Raw genomic sequence first — 9,668 nt, forward strand, 5'->3', positions numbered from 1 at the left:
TTGGTTTTCCTTCGACTTTATCTAGTGTTGTCATAGAATGTATCTCGTCGATTTCCATACAGATAGTATGGAATAGAAGGCTTTCAGATAAGTTCTTTCCTAAGAGGGGTATTAGGTAAGGCTGCCCACTGTCTCCTTACATTTTCGTTCTTTGTATGGAGATATTAGGTCAATTAATCTAGAGAGGGGTTGAAGATAAGACTTGGAAACCAATTACTTTTGGGTAAAGATAGCCCATTTCACATCTTTTCTTCGCGGATGATCTTTTCTTATATGTTGAAGCAAATGTTGATCATGCACATAGAATAAAAGATGCTCTTAATACATTTAAAGCGGCTTCGGGACACAAAGTTAATGGGCAGAAAACTACGGTGTTCTTATCGAAAGATACAAATGTAACAATACTGTCACTATTTGTAGCATCCTTAGGTTATATCATTCTGATGATTTGGAGACCTATTTGGGTCTGCCCTTGTTTTATAAGTGAGTCATAACGAATACTTTTAATTTTATTGTGAATAAAGTCCGACGTAAGTTGGATAGCTGAAATGCCAATATGCTTATGATGGCAGGACGGGATACTTTAGCAAGGTTAGTTCTGTTGCTGATATGTAATTATTTTATGCAAACTATGAAAATCTTTTATGGTATTTGCATAGAAATTGAGAAGATTGCCTGGGGTTTTATCTGGGGGAGTTCTGATTCTAACAAGAGATTTCTTTGGTTAAATGTCGGGATTGTTGCCAGCCTTTGTCTAATGGAAGTTGTAGTGGCCCAATTTTGCCCGGCCCAATACAAAAAAATAAACCCAAACAAAGATAGAACAAAAACAAAATAAATAAAGCCTAATTTACCTTTTTATTTTTTTTAAAATGAAGATGGAGTGGCCACTGATCCTTTTTATTAAGTGTAATCGGATCACCTCAAAATTTAATCATCTAAACAAAAGATTAGATTTTACTAAAATGATAATTTTTATCCTACGAAATCTAAGAATATAGGTTCGAGAGTCTATTACGTATGAGGAAGGATTAGCATCCTTATAAGGCCAAAATTGGTACCTAGATGGTTACTTGATATTTTGATGTCAAAAATTAAAAATTTGAAGAGAATTTAAAATACGATCCCTCCTTGCATGATTTTTTGATTAAAATATTGCTTAACTAAATTAATTTTCATAAAAAAAGACTTTATTTTAAGTTAATCGAGAAGAAAAGATCATATCATATAAGTTAGGATACAATGCTAAAGCATATCAGTTTTAAAATGGATATTCAATTCTAAAAAGTAATGAACATTGCCTTGGTTTCAAATATTTCTCATTCATTAGGTAAAACAAAAGCAACTCTTAAAACGATATGCTTTAGCATTGTGTCCTAACTTACAGGGCATGATCTTTTTTTCTCGATTAACTTGAAATAAGGTATTTTTTTGTGAAAATTAATTTAGTTAAGCAATATTTTAATCAAAAAATCATGCAAAGAGGGATCGTATTTTAAATTCTCTTTGAATTTTTAATTTTCGACATCAAAACATCGATTAACCAACTATGCTACGTATAAGTAAGGATCAATACCCTCATAGCGTCTAAATGAGGGTGTTGATCCTTCCTTATACGTAGCAGACTCCTGAACCTATATTCTTAGATTTTGTAGGCTAAAAATTATCATTTTAGTAAAATCTAATCTTTTGTTAAGATGATAGAATTTTGAGGTGACCTAATTACACCTAATAAAAAAGATCAGTGGCGACTCCATCTTTGTTTTAAAAAAAATAAAAAGTCAATTTCAAAAAAGAGGTTTCGACAGAAGTATTGGTTTATGATGCCTTAAAGAACAAAATGATTCTTTTATACTCAATTTGGGTTTCAATATCCTTACAAATAAGCAAGCTTTATGGGTTAGAGTTCTCTGAGACAAATATAAGATTTTAGAAGTTTTCTCGGATGATATTTCATGAAGTAAATGCTCATTTGTTTGGAGATCGCTTGCTAAGGATTGGCCTCTGTTGCACCAAAGTCTTCTTTGGTCTGTTGGAGATGGTAACCTTGTAAAATTTTGGACTGATAATTGGATAATGGATATAGGTCCCCTTCTTAATTACTTTCAGAGTCATTCTCTTATCGATACTTCTATCACTCAAAGAGAGGTTGTAACTATGGATGAAAACTGGAATTGGGGTTATCTGCGATGTTTTTTAGATAATAATATTCTTTCTTATATTGCGGGAATTCCGGTGCCAAATCCCTTGATTGGACAAGATGCACTTATCTCTATATGGTCTCCTAATGGTGATTTTACAGTCAAATTTGCTTATAGTATGCTTTTGAAACCCTTAAACCCATCGGATGATAAATGGGAGATTGTTTGATCATTGGATGGTCCTCAGTGAGTTCGTCAATTTCTTTGGTTGGTCTTCAAGGAACGCCTAATGACTAGTGTGGAACGTTGCAAAAGAGGAGTTTCGGAGAACCCTTCCTATGTGTTCCGTGAGAGTATTGCAAAAGAGCAATCTTGTGGGAGGTTTGGAAGTAGATTATCCCTTCCAAACTCTCGATTCAATTTTTTTCTAATGCTATGCAAGATTGGCTTCGGCGAATTTGAGGAAATTTTTGGCCTCGTGTTCTAGGATGTGGTTTGGCAATCTTTTTTTGGTATTGTTTGTTGGAAGCTTTGGAAACAAAGAAATTTCATGGTGTTCAAATGAGTCTCTTTCAACTTTGTCAATGCCATTCAGTCTTCTTAGTGTTGGGCGAGATATATTAAGCTAAGGCCTAGCAGGTTTGGTGGAACTACTAGCAACCAGAGCAGGAATTGTAGGTGGAGTCCACCATCTATTAGTTCTTTTAAATTAAATGTTGATGGTTCTCACATCTTTGGCAACAGTGGCAAGAGATGAGCAAGGTAGATGGATGTAGGGGATCGGGAGAAATATTGTAAGATGCAGTGTTGAACAAGCTATGCTTTGGGCTATTTATGATGGTCTTCAACTAGCATAGGATACTAAGTGGAAGGATGTTATTGTTGAGACTGACCATGCTTTAGTCGCCAAAGGTATCCATGGTGGCCTCAAAGGACATGTGAATAGAGATTTGATTTAAGAACCAAGAACTGTGCAAACATGAGTGGCGAGTGGACATTAAGCAAATTCCAAGGGAAGTGAATTTCGCTTCCCATATTTTGGCAGGATTAATGAGAAAGTAACCGATTGGCACTCGAGTGTTCCATGTCACTCATGCTAAGGTTGCTGACCAGATTCAGTTAGATAGTAGTTTCTTGCTGTCTAATCCTAATGTTGTTTCTGTTAATTTGCAATTAAATCTTTCCAATATTTTGCTACCAATATATATATATATATATATATATGTATTATCTATCTATCATTTATTTAAGGGATTTTCCTTAGCTAATTAATATTATTTTGTTATTATAACCTAGTAGTTAATAATCTAATGTCAATTTAGTTATATAATGAATAATATATAGTAAAAGAAATATTATTGTCCGTTCAAAAGGTTTTCCAAACTCATGCTTATATATATATATATTATATATTATAAAATTATTTATAAAAACAAAATTATTTAAAATTATTAAGACTTATAAGAATTGTTGATTGAGTCTTAGATTAATTAGTATGGACGTTGTTATCAATGCAGGAGTATGTAGATTCAAGTTCGATGAAACACAATGTATTTATGAGTTGAGAAGAGGTTATAAATAATCTAAGTTTTGTGTATTTTGAAGGTTTTTAGAGAATTATATATTTTATTTGTCTGGACAGTAATCGAGGATAATTACTTTGAAGAAATAAATGTTAAATGTAACTTGGATCGTATCATTACGTACTTTTAACACTACAGTGTAGCTTAGAGAAACCCAAGTTGCTAGCAAAGAAATGCTGTGCATGGAAGTGTTAGGGGACATGTAACATTTCTTGTCAGCTGTGCTTTCCTATGTATTTACAGAAAGATGTTACACTAATATGATTATGTATTAAGAAGTAAGAAGCGAGGAAATGTGTTAAAAGGTTGAGTGCTGAAGATTGAATTATTAGATTAAATCACAGACCAAGTTTGAACAATTAGGTTCATCTCAACCTTCATCGCTGCATTTTGAGACAACAAGAGTATGAAAAGTTTTGCACATTCAAACTCCAACTCCTATGTTACGAAGTTCGTTTGAACTTTGCTAACTAAATGTTCTCCGTAGACAGCTTTTTCGAACTTCCGAATTCCACTGCTCTTCCGTACACAGACTTCCAAAGGCTCAACTGCTGCATCGTAATTTGGCTGTTCAGAAAAACAATAATATTCAGGAAGGTCAAAACTGACATACAATTCTACTTGTAAATATTAACCTCGCAAATCAACTAGCCACGGTGTAGTGGCAAATGACTTGCGTTGCTCAAGTCTTTGATGACATTAGGTCTCATGCTCAAACCCGGATAACCCCTTTCCCTACCCCTTGATCAAATCATAATAAATATTAACCTCATAAAAAAAGGCAACACAGACACGATATGTCGGAGATTTATTGATAACTCGATGTAGAGTTGACTCATATAAACCATTGGATAGTATCTGCAATTAAACCAAACCTTTTAGCAAGATATAATAGACATAACATTTGAAATCACTTTTAGCTTCATGTTAATGTACCTTCAACATATCACCAATGTTACAGACAAACGTGCCGGGAATCGGAGGAGCTGAGATCCACTCACCAGCTTGGTTTCTCACCTGCAACACTTTGATTAGATTTAATTGTTGTCAACAACTAAAGGAGCAGTATGATACAAAGGTGAGGACAAAAACTAGAAGTCGGGAAAGTTGAAACCATCCAGCATAAACTCTTAGTTCTCGAGAATGAAATGGAAAACCCTAGGACAAGGAAGCTCTCACATTTGGTTAAAAAATCAAAGATGGAGAAAAATCAAGCAAGCAATGCTTTGGTCAAACAAGAAAAAAGTGCTATCTATAGCCGCGGTAATCTTCAGAATTATAAACAAAGAAAAGTTTTGCAGAACTAAAAAAGAAACATCTAAACATGCTGTTTCATTAATAACTACTTCCCTTCTAACAAGAGAATCGATAGCAATAGATCAGTTTTGTCAATTCCTTAAAACAGGAAACTAAGAGGATCATACCTGAAGTGCAGTAATATTTTCATCTTGATTCACCAATGTTAACAAACCTGTTCAAATATTGTAAAATTTAAAATGGCGGTCTAAATCTTTTAAATCACTCGTCTCAAGTTAAGAGAAAACTTTACCATAGTCCGTGTGTGCTCCACTGAATTGTTTGGCCAAAAGACATGGATAAAGCAAGTGAAGAAAAGTAAGGAAATACTAAAAGAACAGCAGCTTAGGCAAAGGGAAAACCAGCAACATTCACATTCATTACCATCCAATGTCATTTTCAGACGTGCATTTTCCATTTGCAGTTGATGCTCCTGGGTAACCAATAAGGCGCATCACCCAAAATGCATCACCGCCTCTTTCACCTTCGAATTCATCTGGTGATCCACCCAATGCAAGAGCAATTCCCCGCATAATTTTTCTTGACACTTCTGTAAGCAACAAAAATACAAAGGTTGCCATCAATTTCCAGCCAGAAAAATTATTAAAGGAGAAAATAAACTGACAAAAGACAAGCATACCTGTACAGAGGCTAATATACTTCTCCATGAGTTCTTTGAAGTTTGGAGGATAATGTGGCCTGTCAAATACAATATTGCAAGACAAAAGAACATCAACTCCAAAACTCAACCTAACTTTCAGATCAGCCACTAGATGCAAAATTGACAGTACTAGTATTCCCATGAAAATGGCAAATCCATGACGTTGTGAGACAGATGTAACGTATAACCTTTTTGCAATGGCTTAGGTCAATTAATTAAATTATCAAGAATTTTATGTACACCTGGAAAATTTCAGGTCCCTGGATGAAAAAAAATTTAATCTCTAACGTTGCATTAAGGCCCTTCCAAAGTTGATCAATCTCATTTACGGCCATACTGCATAAGAAAATATTGTAAAATGGATACAGTTGAGAAACCACTAATTCTTATAATGTACCATTGGTTGCATCCTTCCATGGGTTTTCCAAGAGCTCCATACATCCCTTGTTTTAGTTCTTTATAGCACTGTAATCCAGAAAAGCATACAAACTGGAATTATATATATACAGAAGCAAACAAAATGTGCTTACTTATTAGAATACTTTCCTACAATGGAACTGTTAAAGTTAATCCCAACCATAAGGAAAAAACGATATAATTGAGATAATTAAAAGGATAATCTAACATCGGAAACACCTCTTTTTCAGGGCTGCACGGAGATGATTCATGCAAAGCACCTCTCCAAGCATTGGAAGTTTCCACTACACTACCCAAGAGTGAATAATGCATTTTCAACTAAATCTATGACTGAAACTTTAAAGAATTAAAATAGGACATGATGATAAAGAAAAAATAATCAAAAAAGAAATATGATTTGCACAAATATAAACCTTAGAGTTCAGTTGGAAGTGCATTAATCACCCTTGTATATAAAGTAGCGGAAAGGTAGTGGAGAGAATCCTTTATCAATGATTAACTGGAACTAGCAATATGGCACCAGCAGAGAACTTATGTCAAAAGTCCTTGTATATTCGATTATAACAATTTCAGATTGAAGAAAACACATTAAAAATTCCCACTGGCACCTTGCAATAGCAGTGCAATGAAAATGAAATGGTAGAACATAAAGTAGCTGTTAGTAACACCCACATCAATAGCTTCATGCATATCAGGCACGCCTTTGGTTATGTTTTCTCCGATTCTCTGGTATCCCCTGCATTTGAATGTCACCTTACCCAGTCAACGATATCCATATCCATATACACTAATCATTAATCTTAAACCAGTAAACCACTAATATTCACATATAGGTTCTACTTCACCAAACAAACCTGTATCCAGCAGCTGGTGTCATCTTGATCTTGAGTTTTTCTTCATAAGGAAGATCGAAGAATTTGTGTGTGATATTTCTAACCTCTTTAACCATGGTCTCAGGGATACCATGACCCTTCTAATGAATCCGAAAGTGTACCAAAAAAAGAAAACCGGGCGACAAGTTAGGCTATCAACAAGATATAAAGAAAATTTTCAGTTTTTATGCATAAAAATCAAACTCCATCTTTCAGCTATGAAAAATAGCATGAGAAAATTTCCAAATGAGAATCAGATTTTATGCTCTAAGATTCTTTGACTATTAGCAAAATACTAATATAAACCTATTCTGGTTCAATCTTTTATGTTTCTTTAAGCACCCGTATCTAACATTCATATCCAATGCATATCGAGATACGAGCATTAAGATATGACCCTCCAAGATCCTCCAATATATCTAAAAACTTAGACAAAATTGAATATATCCGTGCCGGATAAGTACTTATATCTAACACTTACAACAAAGTTTCAGTATCATAGGTGTAAAATTACCTTAGAGATTAGAAGAACATAGAAATAAAATAATAACTAGAAGTGAAAATTTTACCGCATAGAAGAACCCAGCCTCACGGCAAGCCTGATCCAATTGCTTAACAACTTCACGTACACCAGGGTCTTGAACCATTTTTGGATCATCGCATTTGGCGAACAAAGGAGCAACATCTATATCACGATTTATAAATAAGAAAAACAAGGACGGCTAAAATCCCAAAAATAATCACAACTTAACAATCTTCAGATTTTCAGAGATACAAACTTAAGCTTTGTTTGGATGTGTGATTAACTGCAGTGCAATGTGTACTGCTAAAAGTAGCTAAACGCAGCGCCCATCAAAACTCACCCTTAATCAAAATCCTTTAATTCAATTAATAAATTACACTGCTTCATTGACCATTTTCCTTATGCTTTCAGTTTAAATTAATCAAACCCTTCTTTCTTTTGCTTGAAACCCAGACTCAACATTTAAGATGGAGGTTCAAATTTCAATCAAACTTAGAACTTGAATTCGAATCAAAACCCAATAGTTTCTGAAAGGAAAAATTGTATTAATCGAAAGAAGGGCATGCAAAATTAATCAGATATATATATATTGGATAGATAATTTCGGAAAAATAATGGGATAATATATAATTTACCGATGACTGGGATGGATTTGAAATCGGTGGCCATGGCGTTGAGGAACTTCTTTTTGTTTCTTCACCTTTCTCTATAAGATGGACAAAGATTCGATGAATTATTAGTAAGAAATTAAATTTGATTTTGGTACATGGAAAGACGAGAAACCTGTCATGTATTTTTTTTTTTTGGGTCCTGTGTCATCTACTCAGTTTTGTCGCAATAAGAATCCACTACCACAAAAAGAGCTTAAAAAATTTCTCAATTGGAGATACTTCAGTATACTATTTTCTTTTTAACCAACTATAAAAATTTGTAAACGAAATTAATCGAGTTTCAATTATATTTTAAATTGAACTTAAATTTAAAAATAGATATTAAATCGAACTTGAATTGAATGTCAAGCTTTAAATATTGAGTTAAACTCGAACTTAATAGTATTTGGGCTTAATTTTATTTATTTAAATATATAATATAAGTTTAGTTGAATATATAAATCATAAATTTATCTTTTACAATTAAGATCATATATGGAACTTTTAGATTATAATTGGAGAAATTCATTTTTTTAATTCCTTATAAAAGGGAATGTCGACTGCTTCTCAAGGGAAGATTCAAAACTACATTAAATCAAGTGTGAATCAATCTTATAAGATGGGGTTTGTAAGCTTTAACTAGAGTCACTAAAATAACTATGCCCAAGTAAAACATGGGTGTTTTATTATATATATATATAAATAAATAAAAGAAAAGTATACATGAACAACAACAAAAATCTTAAGATAAAATAATTAAGGTAGTGAAATGAGATTAAATGCAAAGTACATATATGCAAACTTTTACTTAACACGACATATTTTATTTATATGCTCAAAAATTTGTTAAAGAATAATATAAGTAATTTGCAAAAATAATGTCAAAAGAATCTAATTATTTTATTAGAAAGGTAAATATTAATTCAAACATTAAAAATGAAAATAGAAATCTTTTATAAAATTAATGTTATTTCTAATCATTTTAAAAGATTAATATTAATTATCATCTCCTAAACTACTTTAAATAATTAAATTAAAATTATCAATTAAAATTTGAATTCAGACTCAAAGATAAATTTATAGTTTTTTTTTGTTATTTGGATTAAAAACTTAATTTTTGCATTTTAGTAATAGAAAAAAATTATTTTCACCAACAAATGATTGAAAGAAATGATAGTGAACTTTTACCTTAACCATTTGTATTAGTTTGAATTTTGGAGTCATCATTATTGAAAGGGTTTTACTTGAATTTCACTCTTGACCTGAATAGGATTAGACTCAAACCATATATGGATGAGGATACCTATGATTATCTGAAAAATATTATTTTTAAATAATATAAATTTCAAGTGAAAATTTTTATTTAAGTTTTGAAAATAAAGCTTAATAGATTATATAATTTTAAAATTCAAGACATATTGTTTTTTTAAGTATATAAATATAAATAATTTAAAATTTACACAAAATATATAGTTGATGGTAAATTCAATATCATGAAATGCCCGTGTAGACTAGTGTTGAACTT

At 32.3% G+C, this 9,668-nt stretch overlaps 1 protein-coding gene across 4 annotated transcripts; it reads right to left on the bottom strand.

The window, feature by feature from the left end:
• Positions 1 to 4,020: 4,020 nt before the first annotated feature.
• LOC108487186 (probable 2-oxoglutarate-dependent dioxygenase At3g50210) lies at positions 4,021 to 8,388 on the bottom strand. 4 transcript variants are annotated; one of them, XM_053020553.1, is made up of 12 exons: positions 8,129 to 8,388; positions 7,540 to 7,655; positions 6,953 to 7,071; positions 6,771 to 6,834; positions 6,079 to 6,146; positions 5,661 to 5,719; positions 5,405 to 5,570; positions 5,274 to 5,293; positions 5,149 to 5,195; positions 4,661 to 4,741; positions 4,493 to 4,582; positions 4,021 to 4,275 (listed from the first exon to the last, which is right to left on the bottom strand). In XM_053020553.1, the coding sequence occupies exons 1-12, from the start codon at positions 8,160 to 8,162 to the stop codon at positions 4,195 to 4,197; spliced, it is 945 nt and encodes a 314-aa protein (XP_052876513.1). In that variant the 5' UTR covers positions 8,163 to 8,388; the 3' UTR covers positions 4,021 to 4,194. The 4 variants fall into 4 exon arrangements, with proteins under 4 accessions (XP_052876513.1, XP_017646942.1, XP_052876514.1 ...); XM_017791453.2 differs by having other exon boundaries at positions 4,021 to 4,291; positions 8,129 to 8,382; XM_053020554.1 differs by lacking the exon at positions 4,493 to 4,582.
• Between the last annotated feature and the right edge of the window lie 1,280 nt (positions 8,389 to 9,668).

The sequence above is a fragment of the Gossypium arboreum genome, chromosome 10 (assembly GCF_025698485.1).
Source record: "Gossypium arboreum isolate Shixiya-1 chromosome 10, ASM2569848v2, whole genome shotgun sequence".
Lineage (NCBI taxonomy): Eukaryota > Viridiplantae > Streptophyta > Magnoliopsida > Malvales > Malvaceae > Gossypium > Gossypium arboreum.